General features: G+C 46.2%; 1 protein-coding gene across 1 annotated transcript in view; it reads left to right on the plus strand.

The window, feature by feature from the left end:
• Window positions 1–16,351: 16,351 nt before the first annotated feature.
• SLC1A1 (solute carrier family 1 member 1) overlaps window positions 16,352–27,884 on the plus strand; it is a 104,588-nt gene continuing 93,055 nt past the window's right edge. The window contains exon 1 of the mRNA XM_069764185.1: window positions 16,352–16,732. Within this exon, the coding sequence (XP_069620286.1) occupies window positions 16,642–16,732 (91 nt within the window). The 5' untranslated portion in view covers window positions 16,352–16,641. The remainder of the gene's footprint in view (window positions 16,733–27,884) is intronic.

Below are 27,884 nucleotides of genomic sequence, written 5' to 3' on the forward strand. Positions count from 1 at the left end.
CTGCAGTGTGAATGTACAATTTTCATAGTCATGAAAATACAGAAAATGTTTTGAATGAGAAGGTGTGTCCAAACTTTTGGTCTGTACTGTACATGCTACGTACATACTACATACATGCTACATACATACTACATACATACTACATACACACTACATACATACTACATACATACAATATGCTACATACATACTACACACATACAACATACTACATACATACTACATGCATACTACATACATACATACTACATACAATACATTCATACATTACATACAATACATACATACAGACATACAGTACATTTAACATAGAGTACATACTCACCACTTGTCACTTTGTTCCCCGAAGCCAGTGTCACTTGTAAAAAATATGAAAATAACAAACAAACAATATACTCCCTGATCCGCAGAAATCGACGAGTGTCCCACGACGATCTCCCATGGAGAATGGCAGCATCAGCTAACGCAACCGCTCTCTACGGGCTCCAGGAATACAATGACGGGAGGAAGGAATCCTTCCACACTGTATTCCTCCGCCGCTGTAAAAAAAATAGTCCCTAGTCTCACTTTTGGCATTGCTGTGTGAGAAATTTCCCACGCAGCAAATGCCATAAAGTGAGACTCTGAACTAAGGTAACTTCTCAGTGATGCACTGCAGGAGCCATTGTCTCCTGTCAGTGTGTTACTGAAGGTCCTATAGAGCAGTGACATCACTTGATGTCACTGTTCTATAGTGGAGATCGTCGTGGAACACTCGTTATTAATTGGATTACGGTAAACAGGTAGTATATGGTTTATTTTACGTTTTTTGCAGGCGCTGAAGTATGGTAAGTATGGTTAAATGAAGAATATTAAAATACTTTTTTCCTAATGTGTGTGTGTTTTATTAACCCTTTACTAGTATTGGATTAATAATGGAGAGGCGTCTTATTGACACCTCTCCGTTATTAACCCGGCTTAATGTCACCTTACAATAGCAAGGTGACATTAACCCCTTATTACCCCATATTAAGGTTGAGCGAAACGGATCGGACAAATTCAAAAATCGCCGACTTTCTGCAAAGTCAGGTTTCATGAAACCCGACCCGATCCTAGTGTGGGATCGGCCATGAGGTCGGCAATCTTCGCTCCAAAGTCACGTTTCTTATGACGCGTTCAGCGCCATTTTTCAGCCAATGAAGGAGGACGCAGAGTGTGGGCAGCGTGATGACATGGGTCTCGGTCCCCACCATCTTAGAGAAGGGCATGACAGTGATTGGCTTGCTTTCTGCGGCGTCACAGGGGCTATAAAGGGGCGTGCACGCCGACCGCCATCTTACTTCTGCCGATCGTAGCATAGGGAGAGGTTGCCACAGCTTCATCAGAAGAAGGGATATAGTTAGGGAGGGAAGATAAACCTCCGAAACTGCTTATGCTGTAGCAATTTCCACTGTCCAACACCACCATTTGTTTGCAGGGACAGTGGAGGCTATGTTTTTGTGCATCAGCTCTGTAGCTTATTAGGCTGCCTTATAAGGCTCCCTGATAGCGGCATTGCTGTTTGCATGCCGCTGTGCAAACCAACTGCTTTTTTAAAAGCAAAAATCCTGTTGCTCCTTTCTGCACAGTTATCTTGTTTATTTGTCCACACTTTTGTGTGCAGCAGTCCTTTTTATTGCTGCCATACTTGTCCTGAGATCATTCTAGGGAGATTGAAATTGTACTACAGTCCTTGTATTTTTTCATATATCTTCCAGCCACTTTCTGCCACTTACATTGTGTTGATTTATGCACAGGGCCTGAGGTTTGGTTTAGTCTCCCCCCAAAAAGTGAGATTCAAATTATCACAAAGTGGATATACTGCAGTTCTGTTAGTTTGTGGTATATCAGCCAGCCACTTTCTGCCACTTACATTGTGTTGTTTTATGCACAGGGCCTGAGGTTTGGTTTAGTCTCCCCCCCCCTTCCCCCCCAAAAAAGTGAGATTCAAATTATCACAAAGTGGATATATTTCAGTCCTGTTCATTTGTGGTATATCAGCCAGCCACTTTCTGCCACTTACATTGTGTTGTTATATACACTGGGCCTAAGTTGTGGTTCAGTCTCCCCAAAAAAAGGGGAGATTCAAATTCTCACAAAGTGGATATACTTCTGTCCTGTTAGTTTGTCGTATTTCAGCCAGCCACTTTCTGCCACTTAGATTGCGTTGTTATATACACTGGGCCTAAGTTGTGGTTCAGTCTCCCCCAAAAAAAAGGGGAGATTCAAATTCTCACAAAGTGGATATACTTCTGTTCTGTTAGTTTGTCGTATATCAGCCAGCCACTTTCAGTCACTTACATTGTGTTGTTTCTTGCACAGGGCCTGGTTTTTTGTTCAGTCTCCCCCCCCCCCCCAAAAAAAAAGGGAGATTTCAAATCTCAACACATTAATATACACCTTCTACCTTGTTTTACAGTACCAGTTGTTATTTTGGTTAGATTTTCCAAAAAATGAGGAAGTCAGGTGGAAGAGGCCGTGAGCGGTGGTTGCGAGCTGGTACTGATGGTGGTGGTGGTGCATCTGGTGGTAGTGGCAAAAGCACAATAGCACCTAAGGCTGGAGGTGTTGAGCCACCGTCATCATCTGGCTACACAAGGCCTCGAAGGCTCCCTTATCTGGGAGTAGGAAAACGGCTTTTAAAGCCGGAGCAGCAGGAAAAAGTTTTGGCTTTCCATGCTGACTCAGCCTCTAGCTCTTTCACCTCCTCTTCAGAAAGTTCCAAATATAAAAGCAGCGAGTCGTCAGTGGATGCTCCCAGTCAGGAACAAGACGTTTCCTTGTGTCCTTCACCCAAACCAAAAGTGAAGGATGCGTCAGGCGACACTTCAGGTTACTCCATGGAGCTCTTTACTCATACCGTGCCTGGGTTAGAACGGGAAATTGTTAACTGCCCATTACAAGATGAATCAGACATGGAGTGCACTGATGCACAGCCACAGCTAGATTATAATGCTGTTCCATTGACTCAGATCACTACATTGCCCTCGCAGTGTACTGAGCCAGAATCTGACCCTGATGAGACTATGGTGCCCCGTCCCGAACGCTATAGCACCTTACACGGTGACACAGAGGAAGGTGCACATGACATTGAAGAGGAGGTGATAGATGACCCAGTTGTTGACCCCGATTGGCAGCCATTGGGGGAAGAGGGTGCCCCTGCCAGTAGCTCAGCAGTGGAGAAGGGTGATCCGCAGCAGCCATCTACATCGCAACAGCTGTCATCTGGCAGGCCCGTATCAGGCCAAAAACGTTTGTCGAAAACAAAAACAGTTTTAGGACAGCGTGGCCATCCGGTGAAAGTAGCACAGCGTGCAATGCCTGAAAAGGTATTCCCTAGTAGGAAGAGTGCAGTGTGACAATTTTTTAACCAAGATCCGAATGATCAGTCAAAAGTTATCTGTAAGAAATGTTCAAAGACCTTTAGCAGAGGGAAGAATCTTCAAAATTTAAATACAACGTGCATGCTTAGACATTTAACCAGCATGCACTTGCAAGCCTGGACTAACTACCAAACATCCCGTACCGTTGGTGCACCTGCTCAGAATGAAGGTAGTCAGCAACGCTACATTGCTTCCCTCACTGTAAGCCCATCGGTTAGGACACCACCAGCAGCAAATGTGGAGGTATCGTTGCAAGGCCAAAGCAGTCAGGGAATCACAAGGTTATTGGTAGGAAACACTGTATGTAGGCCAACATCGAGAATACCATCACCAACCATCTCTCAATCCGTCATGTCCACCACCACCACCACCGCTAGTTCCACCGTATGCACCTCTCCAGTCCAGCTCACCCTACAGGAGACTCTCGTTAGGAAAAGAAAGTACTCATCCGCTCATCTGCGTACACAGGGTTTGAAAGCCCACATTGCTAGACTAATCTCATTAGAGATGATGCCCTACCGGTTGGTTGAAAGCAAAGCTTTCAAAGCCCTGATTGCCTACGCAGTACCACGCTAGTACCTACCCAGTAGACACTTCTTTGCGAGAAAAGCCATCCCAGCCCTCCACCAGCATGTCAAAGACCGCATTGTCCATGCAATGAGGCAATCAGTCAGTAGAAAGGTGCACCTCACAACAGATGCATGAACCAGTAGGCATGGCCAGGGACGTTAAGTGTCCATCACGGCACACTGGGTTAATGTAGTGGATACAGGGTCCACAGGGGACAGCCACAGTGGGACAGTTCTGCCTAGCCCACGGTCTAGGAAACAGTTGGCTGTAGGCGTTCACCACCCCTCCTCCTCCAGAAGCAAAAGCTCGTCCACAGAGCGCAGTCGCACGACCACTCCATCTGCAGCTGCCAGTGTTGCACACGAGGTGTCCCATTATCGAACAGTCAATAGAAACTGGTGGCATTGCAAGGTCAGGTATAGGGTTTTTGCGGACACAAGTGATGTTGATTTGCAAGAAAGTGCTCCTCAACCCAGCACAAGCAGTGAATTGACACCTGGAACATTGGCCCACATGGCCATTGCAGAATGCATTCTAAATGATGGGATACATATGTCTGCAGTTTCTAATGCGGTTTTATCGCGTTTTTATCGCGAAAAAATGTGGAAAAAGAACGTGAAAAAATCTTAACGTGTGCACATACCCTAACAGCTTCAAACACAACAGTCATAAGTAACAATGTTAACAATACAATAATTAAAGCAACACAAGACGACCCTGCTCATGAGAGCTTACAATCTACAATGAGGTGGGGAAATACAAAGTACAGGTGTGTATTTACAATGATGTATTTACAATGATGGTCCAGCCATCTTCAGAGGGTGGGGGATAGATGGAAGTCGTGAATGGGCTACACACAAACAAAGTAACTGATTAAGGAACATGATAGGCCGCTCTGAACAAATGTGTTTTGAGAGAGCGCCTAAAACTATGCAAATTGTGGATGGTCCTAATTTCTTGGGGTAGAGCATTCCAGGCAGCACGTGAGAAGTCTTGTAGTCGGGAGTGTGAGGTACGGATTAGTGCAGAGGTTAGTCAAAAGACATTTGCAGAGCGCAGAGGTTAGGCTGATAGACAGAAATGAGGGAGGATATGTAAGGGGGTGCTGCACTGTGAAGAGCTTTGTGGGTGAGAACAAGTACTTTGAATTGTATCCAGTAATGAATGGGCAGCCAGTGTAATGACTGGCGAAGAGCGGACGCGTTTGAGTAACGATTAGCTAGATAGAAAACCCTGGCTGCTGCATTAAGGATAGACTGGAGAGGCGAAAGTCGAGTGAGGGGGAGGCCAATTAATAGAGTGTTGCAGTAGTCCAGGCGGGAGTGGATCAGGGCGACAGTGAGGGTTTTTGTTGTTTCTATAGTGAGAAAAGGGCAGATTCTAGAGATGTTCTTTAGATGTAAGCAGCCTGAGCAGGCAAGAGATTGTATATGGGATGTGAAGGAGAGAACGGAGTCAAACATAACTCCCAGACAGCGCACCTGCTGCCGGGGTGTTATTATGGTGCCGCCCACGGAGAGGGAAACATCAGGTTTAGGGAGGTTAGTGGATGGTGGGAGCAGAAGAAGTTCAGTTTTGGAGAGGTTGAGTTTCAGATAGAGAGCGGACATGATGTCAGAGACTGCTCACAGACAGTCAGTGGTGTTCTGTAGTACAGCAGGAGTAAGGCCAGGGGATGACGTATATAGTTGTGTGTCGTCAGCATAAAGATGGTACTGAAAGCCAAATCCGCTGATGGTCTGTCCAATTGGGGCCATGTAGAGGGAGAAGAGAAGGGGGCCAAGGACTGAGCCCTGGGGTACCCCGACAGTGAGAGGAAGAGGAGATGAAGTGGAGCCAGAGAACAGAACACTGAAGGAGCGGTCAGAAAGATAGGAGGAGAACCAGGAGAGAGCAGTGTCCTTAATGCCAAGTGACTGGAGCCTAGAGAGTAAGAGAGGGTGGTCAACAGTGTCGAAAGCTGCAGAAAGATCGAGTAGAATGAGCAGAGAGTGGTCACCGTTACATTTTGCTGTCAGAAGGTCGTTGGTCACTTTGAGTGCAGTTTCTGTCGAGTGTAGGGGGCGGAAGCCGGACTGTGAAGGGTCTAGGAGGGAGTGAATGGAGAGGTAACGGCTAAGGCGGGAGTAGACTAGGCGCTCCAAGAGTTTAGAGATGAAGGGGAGATTGGAGATCGGTCTGTAGTTGTTTGTGCAGGATTGGTCGAGGGTGGGTTTCTTTAGTAACGGAGTAATAATAGAGTGTTTGAAGGAGGACGGGAAAATGCCTGAGGAGAATGAGAGATTAAAGATTGTAGTTAGGTGAGTAGTGACGACTGGAGAGGGAGACTGGAGGAGATGAGAGAGAATGGGGTCGGTAGAGCATGTAGTGTATACATACTAATGCCAGAAGCCTCGACAACAAAATGGAGGAATTAGAATCAATGTTGCTGGAGCATAATTATGACATGGTGGGGATATTTGAGACATGGCTGGACGAGAGCCAAGACTGGGCTGTTAACTTGCAGAGCTATAGTCTGTTCAGAAATGACCGAACGGATAAGCGAAGGGGAGGTGTGTGTCTATAGGTAAAATCACCCTTAAAACCCATCCTGCGTGATAATATAGGTGAATCTAATGAAAATGTAGAGTCCCTGTGGGTAGAGATAAAGGGAGGGGAAAAAAATAAATTACTAATAGGGGTTTGTTATAAGTCTCCAAAAATAATGGAAGCAATGGAGAATATCCTCATAAAGCAAATCGATGAAGCTGCGACTCAAGGAGAAGTCATTAATATGGGGGACTTCAACTACCCTGAAATAGATTGGAGAACAGAAACCTGCAGTTCCAGCAAAGGTAATCGTTTTTTTACAACTATGTGAGACAATTACCTTTCACAACTGGCTCAGGACCCAACAAGAAGGGAAGCACTGCTAGACCTAATATTAACTAACAGGCCAGACCGCATAGCAAATATAAGGGTTGGGGGTCACTTGGGGAATATTGATTACAAAATAATACGTTTTCATGTATCATTAAATAAGATGTGTAGTAGAGGGGTTACAAGGACACTATACTTCAGGAGGGCAAATTTCCAACGCATAAGAGATGATCTTGGTGCAATTAACTGGGACGATATCCTGAAACATAAAAAGACACAATGAAAATGGGAGACATTTATTAGCATCCTGGATAGGACCTGGGCACAATATATACCGTATAGGAATAAACATACAGTACTAGAAATAGGAGGAAACCAATATTGCTAAATAGAGCTGTAAGGGGCGCAATAAGTGACAAAAAGAAAGCATTTAGAGAATTAAAGGAAGTAGGTAGCGATGAGGCATTAAATAAATACAGAAAATTAAATAAATTCTGTGAAAAGCAAATCAAGGCAGCAAAGATTGAGACAGAGAGACTCATTGCCAGAGAGTAAAAATAATCCCAAAATATTCTTTAACTACGCAAATAGTTAGAAACTAAAAAATGATAGTGTTGGCCCCCTTAAAAATAGTCTGGGTGAAATGGTGAATGAGGATGAGGAAAAAGCCAATATGCTAAATGACTTTTTTTCATCAGTAATTACACAAGAAAATTCCATGGCAGGCAATATGATCAGTGATAATAAAAATTCCCCATTAAGTGTCAGCTGCTTAACCCAGCAGGAAGTACTGCGGAGTCTAAAAATCACTAAAATTGACAAATCTCCGGGCCCGGATGGGATACACCCCCGAGTACTGCAGGAACCGGATGTTTATGCTGACACGCACGCCGAGCCACCAGGTGGGAGGGTTGATTAGTATGGAAGGTATAAAGCGCATGCACTCTGGCACTTTCTCCGAGGCACCATATCAAGAGGAGACCCACCCTGTGATGCTGAGCTACATATCGGTTACAGCATATCAATTATGAAGATAAGAGCTAAGTAACCCTTTAGAAATGTTTTTTGCTCCTGATGAACCTCATGCAATTAATGAGGGGAAACGCGTCGAGTACATAAGGCATATACTTATAGATATATAAGGGATATATATTGTTGTGACCAGAAAAAGAAAAAAAGTGAGCGGCACAGCTCGACTTTGCAGAGATTATAAACTCAATGTGGAGAATTTCCCAACAAAAGGTAGTCCGATCAGGTGAAAGGCGGTGCTTGCGTGAAACAAAGTGTCCATGTAAATAAAAAAATAGAAAAAACGCAATAGCACTCACCAATCAGTGGCAATTCAAACGTCCTTTATTAGAACATGCAGCAAATCATCTTCACGGTTCAAGGGAGGGAGTGAAAGTAGGAGTGCGACAAGACGACGACGATCGTTTCGCGCTAATGCCAAGCGCTTCCCGTAGGAGGGATAGCCGACGGTGAGCGGGGGCGCCAATTGCGCAGGACTATAGGGTGCCAACCTCCGCTGGCAGGTAGGGTGCAGGTAGTGCAGTACAGGGCTAGGCACCACCCTGGTCTTTTCTATGGTATGTTGTTGTTATGGTGATGGTTTGTGTTGAGTGCACTTATTTTTTTTGTTTTTAATATAATAGAAATAAAGGTATTTTTATCTAGTCAAGACAGGGGATTTTTTTCTGTGAGTTTTTGAGCCTAATTATGTATAGCACAGTCCCTTAGTATATAGTGTACTCACTTATTATGTATATCACAGTCTCTTAGTATATAGTGTACTCATTTATTATAAATAGCACAGTCTCTTAGTGTACAGTGTACTCACTTATTATGTATAGTACAGTCCTTTGCTATATAGTGTACTCACATATTATATATAGCACAGTCCCTTAGTATATAGTGTACTCACGTATAGCACAGTCCCTTAGTATATAGTATACTCACTTATTATGTACAACACATTCCTTAGTTACATAGTTTCCTCTTTTACTATGTATAACACCGTCTCTCTAGTTATACATGGTGCCGTCCCCTATTATATAGCTTCCTCTGCTGTTATGTACAGCACTGTCTCTTTCATAGTGTATTCTTGTTATTCACAAAGCCCTCTTTTATCATAGTCCCCACGCTTGTTAGATATAAAATGACTGCTGATGGAGCAGCCTGTGACCAGACAACCAGTCCATCAGCTCCTGAATTAGAAAAGAGGCTTTCCCATGCTCCTTCAGCCGTCATTGCATTATACATCTAATAAGACAGGAAGGGATGCCCAGAATTTTGGGGCCCCCTTGAGACTATGCCCAGGCTCCACCCCAGCCTTGCCCCCACCCCTCAAACCTTGCACAGTCCCACCTCCCACTCATAGAAATACTCCACATCTGCACCACATCCTCACCTATCACACATTAACAGTTCCCATCACCATATCACACATATAACCAGCAGCTTTTGTTTTAGCCAAAAGATTTTTTAAGTCGCCACCACAGCAAGGCAGACTCTTTTGGCCGGGCCCTACTCTACTCTAACCTATTAAACATTTGTTAAAATATGCAATACAATTTAGTATATTATATTTTTGTTTATTTTTCAATTTTTAAAATGACCAATAATATCACATACAAGGGACAAATACCATCGCACCATGACCAGATCATATATTACTACCACATGGTGACCAATAATACCACATACAAGGAACAAATACCACCACACCATGACCAGACCACATATTACCACCACACAGTGACCGAATAACAGCACATACAAGGAACAAATACCACCACACCATGACCGGACAACGTATTACCACCATATAGTGACTGAATACTGCAATACTGATCATTAATATAAAAAACCCACAATACTAATATCACCATATGTGCCATTACACACAGGAGATCTGTACTTAGTATGCAGTGTACAGGTAATACAGTGATTACCGGTGACATTATACACAGGAGCTCTGTATTCAGTGTCAGTGTACAGGTTATACAGTAATCAATTACATTATACACAGGAGCTCTGTATATAGTGTCAGTGTACAGGTAATACAGTGATCACTGGTGACATTGTACACAGGACCTCTGTATATAGTATACAGCGTATAGTGTCAGTGTATAGGTAACACACTGACTCACCAGTGATGTCTCTAGGTGAAATCCTTCATCTTCACTTTTCACATTCATCCAGCACAGACCACCATCACTTCTTCCAGCCAGGACTCGCCTCTGCAGAAAATAACACAGTTATCTAGAGCACAGCTTGCAGAAGACAGTACTTAATTTTTTCCCAACTTGTACACTACGATGAAGAAAAAAAGGCGACCTAGTGTCGCTCTGCACAGTAACAGGACTGCCCCCTCCATTTAAAACAGTATCCGCAAAAAATAAAATCAATACATCACTGCAGTAATAAGATCCCTTAATTAGCCCTATGATAATAATATCTCCCATCCTGGCCCCCATGTGTCTCATTCCTGGCTCCAGCCATATGTTCTCCCATCCTGCCTCCATGTGATGTCCCATCCTGCAATATCTGTCCCATGATCCTGCCCCATCTGTACCATGATCTTGCCCCATCTGTCCCATGATCCTGCCCCATCTGCCCCATCTGTCTCCATCATATCCATCTTACCCCATGATTCTGAATCATGTGTCGCCATCCTGCCCCATGATCCTGCACCATGTATCTCCATCCTGCCCAATCTGTCTCCATCCTGCCCCATATTTCTGCCCCCGTGTCTCCATCCTGCCCCTTGTCTCCATCTTGCCTCCGTGTCTCCATCCTGCCCCCTGTGTTTCCATCCTGCCCCCTGTGTCTCTATCCTGCCCCGTGTCTCCATTCCTGCCCCCTGTGTCTCCATTCCTGACCCCTGTGTTTCCATTCCTGCCCCCGTGTCTCCATTCTGCCCCGCGTCTCCATTCTCCCCCAGGCGGCTTTCAATAAAACCTAAAAAAAAAAAAAAAAACTTTCTCCTTACCTGGCCGCACTCCAGCGCCGACGTTCACCCCAGGCATTTCAAGCGTGTACTTGCCGGGTGAATGACAATGATGTCACACACCGGCGACGTGCATGCTGACGTCAGCTGCCAGCCTCCGATTAGCTGGCAGCTTTTAACTATTGCCGTGCGGTCCCGTGCTGCAATAGAGTTTAACTGAACCTGCGTCTCAGACGCAGGTTCAGTTACTGCACCAGCAGAAGTCTGCCACTGAGGCCCGATGAGCGGAAGAGATGCGGACCCCCTCTGTTCATCAGGCCCCATATGTCAGACAGGGCAATAATGCCCTGATGGTGGCCCTGACAGTATGTAATAAAATATAATATAATCCGATATGTAAGGGACAGTGCTGTACATAACAAGAGAGGGCACTGTGTAAAAAGGGACAGCAATATATATGGTAAAGGAGACTATGTAATATATACATGTACAGTATGTGTGCTTATGGCCATGTGTGTATATATATATATATATATTTATTTATATATATATAAGATACATATACAACTTTGGCAAAAAATTAAGAGACCACTGCAAAATGTTCAGTTTGTCTGATTTTTATCTTTATAGGTATATTTTTGAGTAAAATGTAAATTGCTCTTTTAGTCTATAAACTTCTGACAACATGTCTCCGAATTTCCAAGCAATAAATTGTGTATTTTTTTCTGAAAAAAAAATTGTCAAAATTAAAAAAAACATGCTTTCAGACAGGGCCGGCGTCAGCACCCGGCACAGCGGGCAAATGCCGGGGCCCTGGGGAGAGAGGGGGGCCCACTTAGCTGTCAGATACAGCTGGGAGAGCAGAGCAGGAGATAACGTGCTCTCTCCGCCCACAAAGTCACTGTTGGCTGCGTTCTCTTAACCCCTATGTGCCAGCTCTGACACAAGCATCTTCTCACTCAGTCAGTGCAGCCAGGCAGGCACACATAGGGGTTAAGAGAAGGCAGCCAGTGTGACATTGTTTGTGGGCGGAGAGAGCACCTTCTCTGCTCTGATCTCCGCCCCTGGCTGGCTGCCATGCTGCTGAAGTTATGAGGCAGATTCAGGAGGAGCTCCTAGTCCTTCCAGTGCCTGAGTGAGTGGCACTGCTATATACTACGTGGGCAGCGCTGCTATATACTACGTGGGCAGCGCTGCTATATACTACGTGGACTGCGCTGCTATATACTACGTGGGCTGCGCTGCTATATACTACGTGGGCTGCGCTGCTATATACTACGTGGGCTGCGCTGCTATATACTACGTGGGCTGCGCTGCTATATACTATGTGGGCTGTGCTATATACTACGTGGGCTGCTATATGCTACGTGGGCAGTGTTATATACTACATGGCTGTGTTTATATGCGATCATGAATCGGGGTATGTGTTAAAGGGGGGGCCCACTGAGACTCTTTCGCCCGGGGCCCTCAAAAACCTGGAGCCGGCTCTGCTTTCAGACCTCAAATAATGCAAAGAAAACAAGTTCAGAATCATTTAGAAACAACAATACTAATGTTTTATCTCAGGAAGAGTTCAGAAATCAATATTTTGTGGAATAACCATGATTTTTAATCACAGCCTTCATGCGTCTTGGCATGCTTTCCATCATTCTTTCACACTGCCTCTGGCGCAAATATTTAAGCAGTTCTTCTTTGTTTGATGGCTTGTGACTATCTATCATCCTGTTGATTACATTCCAGAGGTTTTCAATGGGGTTCAGGTCTGGATTGGGCTGGCCATGACAGGGTTTTGATGTGGTGGACAGGCCAATCACAACTGTTGTCCTTCAAGCAAAGGCAGACACTGACAGCTTGAGGCCCCTGTACAAGAAATGTGTCTGGGCCTCCCTCCTTTCAGAGCTGTGTATATATATATATATATATATATATATATATATATATATATATATATTTATACTAGATGGTGGCCCGATCCTAACGTATCGGGTATTCTAGAATATGTAGGTAGTATACAGCACAGGCTACGTGCTGTATTGCACAGTGACGTAGTATATAACACAACCGACGTAGTATCTAACATAGCTACGTATGTAACAGAGCTACGTAGTATGTAACACAGCGTACGTTGTATATAGCAGAGCTACGTAGTATATAACACAGCCACGTAGTATATAACATAGCCACGTAGTGTATTGCACAGGTATGTAGTATATTGGTCAGCCACATAGTATATAGCAGAGCCACGTAGTATATAACATAGCCACATAGTATATTGTAGAGCCATGTAGTATATTGCACAGGCACGTAGTATATTGCACAGCCACGTAGTATATAACACAGTCACGTAGTGTATTGCACAGCTACGTAGTGTATTGCACAGCTATGTAGTATATTCGTCAGCGATGTAGTATATAGCAGAGCCACGTAGTATATAACATAGCCACGTAGTATATTGTAGAGGCACGTAGTATATGGCATAATTACTTAGTATATTGCACAGCCACGTAGTATATAACAGAGCCACGTAGTATATTGCACAGTCGACGTAGTATATAACAGAACCGACACAGCCACATAGTATATTGCACAGCTACGTAGTATATAACACAGAGCACGTAATATATTGCACAGCCACGTTGTATATTGCACAGTCACGTTGTATATTGCCCAGCTACATAGTATATAGCAGAGATGTAGTATATAAGAGAGCCCATGCAGTATGTAACACAGCCCACGTAGTATATAGAAATGTGGGCACTATATGCATGGTTAAAAAAGACTTAAAATAAAAAATAAACATATACTCACCTTCCGAAGGCCCCTTGAAGTCCTGACGCCTGTGTGCGGTGCACGCGGCAGCTTTCGGTCCCAGGGTTGGTATGAGCGCAGGACCTGTGATGACGTCGTGGTCACATGACCGTGACGTCATGGCAGGTCCTTCTCACATAGCATCCTTGGCACCAGAACCTGCCGCGTGCACTGCCGAGGACAGCGCGCGATGTCGGAGGGTGAGAATAACCTTTTTTTTAATTATTATTATTTGTAACATTAGATCTTTTTACTATTGATGCTGCATATGCAGCATCAATAGTAAAAAGTTGGTCACGCAGGGTTAATAGCTGTGTTAACGGAGTGCGTTACACCACAGTCCGTTAACACTGGCATTAACCCTGTGTGAGCGCTCAGCGCTGACTGCAGGGCAGTAAAGCAGCGGCCATTTCGCTGCCAGACTATGGCCGTCACTGATTTTTCATGGCAATGGTCATGGGCGTTTTGCCACGACCAATCAGCGACTTGGATTTCCATGACAGACAGAGGCCGCGACCAATGAATATCCGTGACAGACAGACGGAAGTGACCCTTAGACAATTATATAGTAGATAATGTAGCTTTGTCGCCATAAAAGGAGGGAGGTCCAAACACATTTCTTGCACAGGGGCCTCAAGCTGTCAGTGTCTGCCCCTGCATGAAGGACAACAGTTGTGAACTATATAAGAGGGCTATGCATCTGTAACAACAGAGACTTTACAATACCACAGCCAGGAACATTTTACAGGAGGTCAGCTTAGGCTACTTTCACACTAGCGTTGTTTTCAATACGTCGCAATGCGTCGTTTAGGGGAAAAAACGCATCCTGCAAAGTTGTTTGCAGGATGCGTTTTTGCCCCATAGAGTAAAATTACCGACGCATTGCGATGTATTGACACACGTCGCAAACCGTCGTGCGACGGGTCCGCCAGGAGCAAAAAACGTTAAGGCTATGTTCACACGTTCCTGATTTCCCTCTTTTTTTTCAGGACTAAAAACCGCAGCTCTTGGCAGAAAACGCAGGTCCTTTTTTTGGTGCATTTTTTGATGCGTTTTTTTATGCAGTTTTCTATGCAGAGTCTGTGTGTTTTCTAGGAAGTTTTTTAGGGTTAAAATGGCTGAAAATACCCTACCCCTAACCCTACCCCTATTCTAACCTTAGTGGGAAAAAAAAAATAATTCTTAATTTTTTTATTGTCCCTACCTATGGGGGTGACAAAGGGGGGGGGGGTCATTTACTATTTTTTTTATTTTGATCACTGAGGTAGGTTATATCTCAGTGATCAAAATGCACTTTGGAACGAATCTGCCGGCCGGCAGATTCGGCGGGCGCACTGCGTATGCGCCCGCCATTTTGCAAGATGGCGGCGCCCAGGGAGAAGACGGCCGGACGAACACCGGCAAGCCGGGTAAGTATAAGGGGGGTAGATGAGGGCACGGGGGGGGGGGGGCGTCGGAGCACGGGGGGGGGGGGTGGCATCGGAGCATGGGGGGGTGGGATTGGGGCACGGGGAGGCAGCCACACTGCAGCGGTTCTGCACCACAAACCGCAGAAAACCCGCAGATATTTTTTTCATCTGCGGGTTTTACTGCGGGTTTGACCTCACAATGGAGGTCTATGGGTGCAGAACCGCTGCAGTTCCGCAAAAAGAAGTGACATGGTACTTCTTTTTTACTGCGGCTATTCAGCGCGGCTTTTTTCGCGATTTTCCGCAATGTGGGCACAGCAGTTCCTGTTTTCCATAGGGTACATTGTAATGTACCCTGCATGGAAAACAGCTGCGGACCTGCAGCGGGAAAATCGCGGCGATTCCGCATTAAAAAAAGGATGGTGTGAACATGGCCTAAATGTAACATTTTTTGCTGCCGACGGACCGCTTTTTCCGACCGCGCATGCGCGGCCGGAACTCCGCCCCCACCTCCCCGCACCTCACAATGGGGCAGCGGATGCGCCGGAGAAATGCATCCGCTGCCTCCGTTGTGCAGCGCATCAAACGCTAGCGTCGGAATCTCGGCCCGACACATTGCGACGGGCTGAATCCGACACTAGTGTGAAAGTAGCCTAAGGGGACTACGGCCCCAGCTGGAAGAACACAGATCTGCTCTATTGACCATCGCTGAACCCTCAGAGATGTCTTGAAGAATCCAGGTTTGGGCAATCAGGTCACCTGGCCACATACCTTACTGCTCTCGGTCATCTTGCTAAGCTTGTCGATACCTCTTCTATGTGGGTGCCTGCCAAAAGCAGGGGGCCGCTAGTGGAGGTAGTCGGCCCTGGAAGTCCCGGAATTGCCACTGCTTTTATCCCAGTGAGTGAGCGGAAGGGTGACACTAATTTTGCACCATCTTGGATATTGTGCTGGGACTGTTCTGTGATATTTGCCTGTTTTGTGGTTCAATAAAGTATTGGCACGCTGTTTGACCCTTTACCCTTACCTTGTCTGAGTAAAATGAGAGCGGGCGTTCGGTAGGCTGAGCCCTGGACCATGTAGTTTCGGCTACAGAACTAGAGCACCCGCTGACCCCACCACCACCCCAAGTCTTCACAGGGCTAGTTAGCGCTACGCTATTTTGTTCCAGTAGCCACAAGGAGAATAAATGAGGCCGCTGTTGGGCATCTGATCCCAATGGTCGGACTCGGACCCCCACAGATCAGAAAGGTATAACTGGCCAAAGACCACTCCCAGCACCTGACCACAAGGAATCCATCTCTTGTGTGACACTCGCCCACCATTGTGTGACCCCCACCTATTATGGCACTTTCATCTATGAGAAGAGTCCAGTGAGGAAAGTGACAGTGGAATGAGGAGGCAATGACAGTGATTCACCACAGCAGACAGTGAGGCGGGACAGCGAACAATGGCCATTCATCTGGAGGAGAGGGAGGTGGACCAGGCTGGGAGGTAGGGCTGGCAGGAGGGAGGCACCGCGGGCACAGGTGCTCGTCATTACCAGCACGGACTGCAGCGCTCACACACGGCCCTTCCTGCCAGCCGCAGTCACCCAGGGACCGCACTCAGCTTCGCAGCGAGACTCCATCATCCCTCCGCCGCCATGGGCAAGAAGATGAGGAAAGGCTGCGACTGCAAAAGGATCCTGAGGAACAACTGGCTGCTCATCACCACCGTGGTGGCCGTGGTCCTAGGTCAGTGTGTGTCTCCATACTGTCTGCTGCCGTACCACGGTGATGTGAGGGAGACGCTGGATCTCCATCTTTGGCGGGGAGGGGGCTTATCACTGGCAGATATTGGATGGTGGTCGCTCCTTATAACCATACTGCATTGGCTGAACGTGCAGGGGAATGTTAATAGCGCTGCAGAGGAGAAGTCTACGGGTACGGCAGACCCCCGGCTCTAGCCGCCACATACTGCACTGTGGAGGGCCTGTGGGCAGAGGAAGGGGCTTCATCTGGGAATCACACAGATGGCAGTGTCACCTGTGCAAACAGCAGTGTTACCAGTGCACATAGCAGTGTCACCAGTACAGATAGCAGTGTTACCAGTGCACATAGCAGTGTCACCAGTACAGATAGCAGTGTTACCAGTGCTCATAGCAGTGTCACCAGTACAGATAGCAGTGTTACCAGTGCTCATAGCAGTGTCACCTGTGCAAACAGCAGTGTTACCAGTGCACATAGCAGTGTCACCAGTACAGATAGCAGTGTTACCAGTGCACATAGCAGTGTCACCAGTACAGATAGCAGTGTTACCAGTGCTCATAGCAGTGTCACCTGTGCAAACAGCAGTGTTACCAGTGCACATAGCAGTGTCACCAGTACAGATAGCAGTGTTACCAGTGCACATAGCAGTGTCACCAGTACAGATAGCAGTGTTACCAGTGCACATAGCAGTGTTACCAGTGCAAACAGCAGTGTTACCAGTGCACATAGCAGTGTCACCAGTACAGATAGCAGTGTTACCAGTGCACATAGCAGTGTTACCAGTGCAAACAGCAGTGTTACCAGTGCACATAGCAGTGTCACCAGTACAGATAGCAGTGTTACCAGTGCACATAGCAGTGTCACCAGTACAGATAGCAGTGTTACCAGTGCACATAGCAGTGTCACCAGTACAGATAGCAGTGTTACCAGTGCACATAGCAGTGTCACCTGTGCAAACAGCAGTGTTACCAGTGCACATAGCAGTGTCACCAGTACAGATAGCAGTGTTACCAGTGCACATAGCAGTGTCACCAGTACAGATAGCAGTGTTACCAGTGCTCATAGCAGTGTCACCTGTGCAAACAGCAGTGTTACCAGTGCACATAGCAGTGTCACCAGTACAGATAGCAGTGTTACCAGTGCACATAGCAGTGTCACCTGTGCAAACAGCAGTGTTACCAGTGCACATAGCAGTGTCACCAGTACAGATAGCAGTGTTACCAGTGCACATAGCAGTGTCACCAGTACAGATAGCAGTGTTACCAGTGCTCATAGCAGTGTCACCTGTGCAAACAGCAGTGTTACCAGTGCACATAGCAGTGTCACCAGTACAGATAGCAGTGTTACCAGTGCACATAGCAGTGTCACCAGTACAGATAGCAGTGTTACCAGTGCACATAGCAGTGTTACCAGTGCAAACAGCAGTGTTACCAGTGCACATAGCAGTGTCACCAGTACAGATAGCAGTGTTACCAGTGCACATAGCAGTGTTACCAGTGCAAACAGCAGTGTTACCAGTGCACATAGCAGTGTCACCAGTACAGATAGCAGTGTTACCAGTGCACATAGCAGTGTCACCAGTACAGATAGCAGTGTTACCAGTGCACATAGCAGTGTCACCAGTACAGATAGCAGTGTTACCAGTGCACATAGCAGTGTCACCTGTGCAAACAGCAGTGTTACCAGTGCACATAGCAGTGTCACCAGTACAGATAGCAGTGTTACCAGTGCACATAGCAGTGTCACCAGTACAGATAGCAGTGTTACCAGTGCTCATAGCAGTGTCACCTGTGCAAACAGCAGTGTTACCAGTGCACATAGCAGTGTCACCAGTACAGATAGCAGTGTTACCAGTGCACATAGCAGTGTTACCAGTGCTCATAGCAGTGTCACCTGTGCAAACAGCAGTGTTACCAGTGCACATAGCCGTGTCACCAGTACAGATAGCAGTGTTACCAGTACAGATAGCAGTGTCACTAGTACAGATAGCAGTGTTACCAGTACAGATAGCAGTGTTACCAGTGCAAACAGCAGTGTTACCAGTGCACATAGCAGTGTCACCAGTACAGATAGCAGTGTTACCAGTGCACATAGCAGTGTCACCAGTACAGATAGCAGTGTTACCAGTGCACATAGCAGTGTCACCAGTACAGATAGCAGTGTTACCAGTGCTCATAGCAGTGTCACCTGTGCAAACAGCAGTGTTACCAGTGCACATAGCAGTGTCACCAGTACAGATAGCAGTGTTACCAGTGCACATAGCAGTGTCACCAGTACAGATAGCAGTGTTACCAGTGCTCATAGCAGTGTCACCTGTGCAAACAGCAGTGTTACCAGTGCACATAGCAGTGTCACAGTACAGATAGCAGTGTTACCAGTGCACATAGCAGTGTCACCTGTGCAAACAGCAGTGTTACCAGTGCACATAGCAGTGTCACTAGTACAGATAGCAGTGTCACCAGTACATATGGCAGTGTCACCTGTGCAAACAGCAGTGTTACCAGTGCACATAGCAGTGTCACCAGTACAGATAGCAGTGTCACCAGTACAGATAGCAGTGTCACCAGTGCAATCAGCAGTATTACCAGTGCACATAGCAGTGTCACCAGTACAGATAGCAGTGTTACCAGTACAGATAGCAGTGTCACTAGTACAGATAGCAGTGTTACCAGTGCAAACAGCAGTGTCACCAGTACAGATAGCAGTGTCACCTGTGCAAACAGCAGTGTTACCAGTGCACATAGCAGTGTCACCAGTACAGATAGCAGTGTCACCAGTGCAATCAGCAGTAATACCAGTGCACATAGCAGTGTCACCAGTACAGATAGCAGTGTTACCAGTACAGATAGCAGTGTCACTAGTACAGATAGCAGTGTTACCAGTACAGATAGCAGTGTTACCAGTGCAAACAGCAGTGTTACCAGTGCACATAGCAGTGTCACCAGTACAGATAGCAGTGTTACCAGTACAGATAGCAGTGTCACCTGTGCAAACAGCAGTGTTACCAGTGCACATGGCAGTGTCACCAGTACAGATAGCAGTGTCACCAGTACAGATAGCAGTGTCACCTGTGCAAACAGCAGTGTTACCAGTGCACATGGCAGTGTCACCAGTACAGATAGCAGTGTCACCAGTACAGATAGCAGTGTCACCAGTGCAATCAGCAGTATTACCAGTGCACATAGCAGTGTCACCAGTACAGATAGCAGTGTTACCAGTACAGATAGCAGTGTCACTAGTACAGATAGCAGTGTTACCAGTACAGATAGCAGTGTTACCAGTGCAAACAGCAGTGTTACCAGTGCACATAGCAGTGTCACCAGTACAGACAGCAGTGTTACCAGTACAGATAGCAGTGTCACCAGTGCAATCAGCAGTATTACCAGTGCACATAGCAGTGTCACCAGTACAGATAGCAGTGTTGCCAGTACAGATAGCAGTGTTACCAGTGCAAACAGCAGTATTACCAGTGCACATAGCAGTGTCACCAGTACAGATAGCAGTGTTGCCAGTACAGATAGCAGTGTTACCAGTGCAAATAGCAGTGTCACCAGTACAGATAGCAGTGTCACCTGTGCAAACAGCAGTGTTACCAGTGCACATAGCAGTGTTACCAGTACAGATAGCAGTGTCACCAATACAGATAGCAGTGTCACCTGTGCAAACAGCAGTGTCACCAGTGCACATAGCAGTGTCACCAGTACAGATAGCAGTGTTACCAGTGCACATAGCAGTGTCACCAGTACAGATAGCAGTGTCACCTGTGCAAACAGCAGTATTACCAGTGCACAAAGCAGTGTCTCTAGTACAGATAGCAATGTCACCTGTGTAAACTGCAGTGTTATCAGTACAGGTAGCAGTGTCACCAGTACAGATAGTGGTGTCACCAGTACAGATAGCAGTGTTACTAGGACAGATAGCAGTGTTACCTGTGCAAACAGCAGTTTACCAGTACAGATAGCAGTGTCACCAGTACAGATAGCAGTGTCGCCTGTGCAAACAGCAGTGTTACCAGTGCACATAGCAGTGTCACCAGTACAGATAGCAGTGTCACCAGTACAGATAGCAGTGTCACCTGTGCAAACAGCAGTATTACCAGTGCACATAACAGTGTCACCAGTACAGATAGCAGTGTCACCTGTGCACATAGCAGTGTCACCAGTGCACATAGCAGTGTCACCAGTACAGATAGCAGTGTTGCCAGTACAGATAGCAGTGTTACCAGTGCAAACAGCAGTGTTACCAGTGCACATAGCAGTGTCACCAGTACAGATAGCAGTGTCACCTGTGCAAACAGCAGTGTTACCAGTGCACATAGCAGTGTTACCAGTACAGATAGCAGTGTCACCAATACAGATAGCAGTGTCACCAATACAGATAGCAGTGTCACCTGTGCAAACAGCAGTATTACCAGTGCACATAACAGTGTCACCAGTACAGATAGCAGTGTCACCTGTGCAAACAGCAGTGTCACCAGTGCACATAGCAGTGTCACCAGTACAGATAGCAGTGTCACCTGTGCAAACAGCAGTATTACCAGTGCACAAAGCAGTGTCTCTAGTACAGATAGCAATGTCACCTGTGTAAACTGCAGTGTTATCAGTACAGGTAGCAGTGTCACCAGTACAGATAGCGGTGTCACCAGTACAGATAGCAGTGTTACCAGGACAGATAGCAGTGTTACCTGTGCAAACAGCAGTTTACCAGTACAGATAGCAGTGTCACCAGTACAGATAGCAGTGTCGCCTGTGCAAACAGCAGTGTTACCAGTGCACATAGCAGTGTTACCAGTGCACATAGCAGTGTCACCAGTACAGATAGCAGTGTCACCAGTACAGATAGCAGTGTCACCAGTATTACCAGTGCAAATAACAGTATATCCAGTACAGATAGCAGTGTCACCAGTACAGATGGCAGTGTTACCAGTACAGATGGCAGTGTCACCAGTATTACCAGTGCAAATAACAGTATATCCAGTACAGATGGCAGTGTCACCAGTACAGATGGCAGTGTCACCAGTACAGATAGCAGTGTCACCAGTATTACCAGTGCAAATAACAGTATATCCAGTACAGATAGCAGTGTCACCAGTACAGATAGCAGTGTTACCAGTACAGATAGCAGTGTCACCTGTGCAAACAGCAGTATTACCAGTGCACATAGCAGTGTCACCAGTACAGATAGCAGTGTCACCAATACAGATATAGCAGTGTCACCTGTGCAAACAGCAGTATTACCAGTGCACATAACAGTGTCACCAGTACAGATAGCAGTGTTACCAGTACAGATAGCAATGTTACCTGTGCAAACAGCAGTTTACCAGTGCACATAGCAGTGTCACCAGTACAGATAGCAGTGTCACCAGTACAGATAGCAGTGTCATCAGTACAGATAGCAGTGTCACCTGTGCAAACAGCAGTGTTACCAGTGCACATAGCAGTGTCTCCAGTACAGATAGCAGTGTCACCAGTGCAATCAGCAGTATTACCAGTGCACATAGCAGTGTCACCAGTACAGATAGCAGTGTTGCCAGTACAGATAGCAGTGTCACTAGTACAGATAGCAGTGTTACCAGTACAGATAGCAGTGTTACCAGTGCAAACAGCAGTGTTACCAGTGCACATAGCAGTGTCACCAGTACAGATAGCAGTGTTACCAGTACAGATAGCAGTGTCACCAGTGCAATCAGCAGTATTACCAGTGCACATAGCAGTGTCACCAGTACAGATAGCAGTGTTGCCAGTACAGATAGCAGTGTTACCAGTGCAAACCGCAGTATTACCAGTGCACATAGCAGTGTCAACAGTACAGATAGCAGTGTCACCAGTGCAATCAGCAGTATTACCAGTGCACATAGCAGTGTCACCAGTACAGATAGCAGTGTTGCCAGTACAGATAGCAGTGTTACCAGTGCAAACAGCAGTGTTACCAGTGCACATAGCAGTGTCACCAGTACAGATAGCAGTGTCACCTGTGCAAACAGCAGTGTTACCAGTGCACATAGCAGTGTTACCAGTACAGATAGCAGTGTCACCAATACAGATAGCAGTGTCACCAATACAGATAGCAGTGTCACCTGTGCAAACAGCAGTATTACCAGTGCACATAACAGTGTCACCAGTACAGATAGCAGTGTTGCCAGTACAGATAGCAGTGTTACCAGTGCAAACAGCAGTATTACCAGTGCACATAGCAGTGTCACCAGTACAGATAGCAGTGTTGCCAGTACAGATAGCAGTGTTACCAGTGCAAACAGCAGTGTTACCAGTGCACATAGCAGTGTCACCAGTACAGATAGCAGTGTCACCTGTGCAAACAGCAGTGTCACCAGTGCACATAGCAGTGTCACCAGTACAGATAGCAGTGTTACCAGTGCACATAGCAGTGTCACCAGTACAGATAGCAGTGTCACCTGTGCAAACAGCAGTATTACCAGTGCACAAAGCAGTGTCTCTAGTACAGATAGCAATGTCACCTGTGTAAACTGCAGTGTTATCAGTACAGGTAGCAGTGTCACCAGTACAGATAGCGGTGTCACCAGTACAGATAGCAGTGTTACCAGGACAGATAGCAGTGTTACCTGTGCAAACAGCAGTTTACCAGTACAGATAGCAGTGTCACCAGTACAGATAGCAGTGTCGCCTGTGCAAACAGCAGTGTTACCAGTGCACATAGCAGTGTCACCAGTACAGATAGCAGTGTCACCAGTACAGATAGCAGTGTCACCAGTATTACCAGTGCAAATAACAGTATATCCAGTACAGATAGCAGTGTCACCAGTACAGATGGCAGTGTCACCAGTACAGATAGCAGTGTCACCAGTATTACCAGTGCAAATAACAGTATATCCAGTACAGATAGCAGTGTCACCAGTACAGATAGCAGTGTCACCAGTATTACCAGTGCAAATAACAGTATATCCAGTACAGATAGCAGTGTCACCAGTACAGATAGCAGTGTTACCAATACAGATATAGCAGTGTCACCTGTGCAAACAGCAGTATTACCAGTGCACATAACAGTGTCACCAGTACAGATAGCAGTGTCACCTGTGCAAACAGCAGTGTCACCAGTGCACATAGCAGTGTCACCAGTACAGATAGCAGTGTCACCTGTGCAAACAGCAGTATTACCAGTGCACAAAGCAGTGTCTCTAGTACAGATAGCAATGTCACCTGTGTAAACTGCAGTGTTATCAGTACAGGTAGCAGTGTCACCAGTACAGATAGCGGTGTCACCAGTACAGATAGCAGTGTTACCAGGACAGATAGCAGTGTTACCTGTGCAAACAGCAGTTTACCAGTACAGATAGCAGTGTCACCAGTACAGATAGCAGTGTCGCCTGTGCAAACAGCAGTGTTACCAGTGCACATAGCAGTGTTACCAGTGCACATAGCAGTGTCACCAGTACAGATAGCAGTGTCACCAGTACAGATAGCAGTGTCACCAGTATTACCAGTGCAAATAACAGTATATCCAGTACAGATAGCAGTGTCACCAGTACAGATGGCAGTGTTACCAGTACAGATGGCAGTGTCACCAGTATTACCAGTGCAAATAACAGTATATCCAGTACAGATGGCAGTGTCACCAGTACAGATGGCAGTGTCACCAGTACAGATAGCAGTGTCACCAGTATTACCAGTGCAAATAACAGTATATCCAGTACAGATAGCAGTGTCACCAGTACAGATAGCAGTGTTACCAGTACAGATAGCAGTGTCACCTGTGCAAACAGCAGTATTACCAGTGCACATAGCAGTGTCACCAGTACAGATAGCAGTGTCACCAATACAGATATAGCAGTGTCACCTGTGCAAACAGCAGTATTACCAGTGCACATAACAGTGTCACCAGTACAGATAGCAGTGTCACCAGTACAGATAGCAGTGTTACCAGTACAGATAGCAATGTTACCTGTGCAAACAGCAGTTTACCAGTGCACATAACAGTGTCACCAGTACAGATAGCAGTGTCACCAGTACAGATAGCAGTGTCATCAGTACAGATAGCAGTGTCACCTGTGCAAACAGCAGTGTTACCAGTGCACATAGCAGTGTCTCCAGTACAGATAGCAGTGTCACCAGTGCAATCAGCAGTATTACCAGTGCACATAGCAGTGTCACCAGTACAGATAGCAGTGTTGCCAGTACAGATAGCAGTGTCACTAGTACAGATAGCAGTGTTACCAGTACAGATAGCAGTGTTACCAGTGCAAACAGCAGTGTTACCAGTGCACATAGCAGTGTCACCAGTACAGATAGCAGTGTTACCAGTACAGATAGCAGTGTCACCAGTGCAATCAGCAGTATTACCAGTGCACATAGCAGTGTCACCAGTACAGATAGCAGTGTTGCCAGTACAGATAGCAGTGTTACCAGTGCAAACCGCAGTATTACCAGTGCACATAGCAGTGTCAACAGTACAGATAGCAGTGTCACCAGTGCAATCAGCAGTATTACCAGTGCACATAGCAGTGTCACCAGTACAGATAGCAGTGTTGCCAGTACAGATAGCAGTGTTACCAGTGCAAACAGCAGTGTTACCAGTGCACATAGCAGTGTCACCAGTACAGATAGCAGTGTCACCTGTGCAAACAGCAGTGTTACCAGTGCACATAGCAGTGTTACCAGTACAGATAGCAGTGTCACCAATACAGATAGCAGTGTCACCAATACAGATAGCAGTGTCACCTGTGCAAACAGCAGTATTACCAGTGCACATAACAGTGTCACCAGTACAGATAGCAGTGTTGCCAGTACAGATAGCAGTGTTACCAGTGCAAACAGCAGTATTACCAGTGCACATAGCAGTGTCACCAGTACAGATAGCAGTGTTGCCAGTACAGATAGCAGTGTTACCAGTGCAAACAGCAGTGTTACCAGTGCACATAGCAGTGTCACCAGTACAGATAGCAGTGTCACCTGTGCAAACAGCAGTGTCACCAGTGCACATAGCAGTGTCACCAGTACAGATAGCAGTGTTACCAGTGCACATAGCAGTGTCACCAGTACAGATAGCAGTGTCACCTGTGCAAACAGCAGTATTACCAGTGCACAAAGCAGTGTCTCTAGTACAGATAGCAATGTCACCTGTGTAAACTGCAGTGTTATCAGTACAGGTAGCAGTGTCACCAGTACAGATAGCGGTGTCACCAGTACAGATAGCAGTGTTACCAGGACAGATAGCAGTGTTACCTGTGCAAACAGCAGTTTACCAGTACAGATAGCAGTGTCACCAGTACAGATAGCAGTGTCGCCTGTGCAAACAGCAGTGTTACCAGTGCACATAGCAGTGTCACCAGTACAGATAGCAGTGTCACCAGTACAGATAGCAGTGTCACCAGTATTACCAGTGCAAATAACAGTATATCCAGTACAGATAGCAGTGTCACCAGTACAGATGGCAGTGTCACCAGTACAGATAGCAGTGTCACCAGTATTACCAGTGCAAATAACAGTATATCCAGTACAGATAGCAGTGTCACCAGTACAGATAGCAGTGTCACCAGTATTACCAGTGCAAATAACAGTATATCCAGTACAGATAGCAGTGTCACCAGTACAGATAGCAGTGTTACCAATACAGATATAGCAGTGTCACCTGTGCAAACAGCAGTATTACCAGTGCACATAACAGTGTCACCAGTACAGATAGCAGTGTTACCAGTACAGATAGCAGTGTTACCTGTGCAAACAGCAGTGTTACCAGTGCACATAGCAGTGTCTCCAGTACAGATAGCAGTGTCACCAGTGCAATCAGCAGTATTACCAGTGCACATAGCAGTGTCACCAGTACAGATAGCAGTGTTGCCAGTACAGATAGCAGTGTCACTAGTACAGATAGCAGTGTTACCAGTACAGATAGCAGTGTTACCAGTGCAAACAGCAGTGTTACCAGTGCACATAGCAGTGTCACCAGTACAGATAGCAGTGTTACCAGTACAGATAGCAGTGTCACCAGTGCAATCAGCAGTATTACCAGTGCACATAGCAGTGTCACCAGTACAGATAGCAGTGTTGCCAGTACAGATAGCAGTGTTACCAGTGCAAACCGCAGTATTACCAGTGCACATAGCAGTGTCAACAGTACAGATAGCAGTGTCACCAGTGCAATCAGCAGTATTACCAGTGCACATAGCAGTGTCACCAGTACAGATAGCAGTGTTGCCAGTACAGATAGCAGTGTTACCAGTGCAAACAGCAGTGTTACCAGTGCACATAGCAGTGTCACCAGTACAGATAGCAGTGTCACCTGTGCAAACAGCAGTGTTACCAGTGCACATAGCAGTGTTACCAGTACAGATAGCAGTGTCACCAATACAGATAGCAGTGTCACCAATACAGATAGCAGTGTCACCTGTGCAAACAGCAGTATTACCAGTGCACATAACAGTGTCACCAGTACAGATAGCAGTGTTGCCAGTACAGATAGCAGTGTTACCAGTGCAATCAGCAGTATTACCAGTGCACATAGCAGTGTCACCAGTACAGATAGCAGTGTTGCCAGTACAGATAGCAGTGTTACCAGTGCAAACAGCAGTGTTACCAGTGCACATAGCAGTGTCACCAGTACAGATAGCAGTGTCACCTGTGCAAACAGCAGTGTCACCAGTGCACATAGCAGTGTCACCAGTACAGATAGCAGTGTTACCAGTGCACATAGCAGTGTCACCAGTACAGATAGCAGTGTCACCTGTGCAAACAGCAGTATTACCAGTGCACAAAGCAGTGTCTCTAGTACAGATAGCAATGTCACCTGTGTAAACTGCAGTGTTATCAGTACAGGTAGCAGTGTCACCAGTACAGATAGCGGTGTCACCAGTACAGATAGCAGTGTTACCAGGACAGATAGCAGTGTTACCTGTGCAAACAGCAGTTTACCAGTACAGATAGCAGTGTCACCAGTACAGATAGCAGTGTCGCCTGTGCAAACAGCAGTGTTACCAGTGCACATAGCAGTGTCACCAGTACAGATAGCAGTGTCACCAGTACAGATAGCAGTGTCACCAGTATTACCAGTGCAAATAACAGTATATCCAGTACAGATAGCAGTGTCACCAGTACAGATGGCAGTGTCACCAGTACAGATAGCAGTGTCACCAGTATTACCAGTGCAAATAACAGTATATCCAGTA

This window comes from Ranitomeya imitator, chromosome 1 (assembly GCF_032444005.1).
Source record: "Ranitomeya imitator isolate aRanImi1 chromosome 1, aRanImi1.pri, whole genome shotgun sequence".
NCBI classification, from domain to species: Eukaryota; Metazoa; Chordata; class Amphibia; order Anura; family Dendrobatidae; genus Ranitomeya; species Ranitomeya imitator.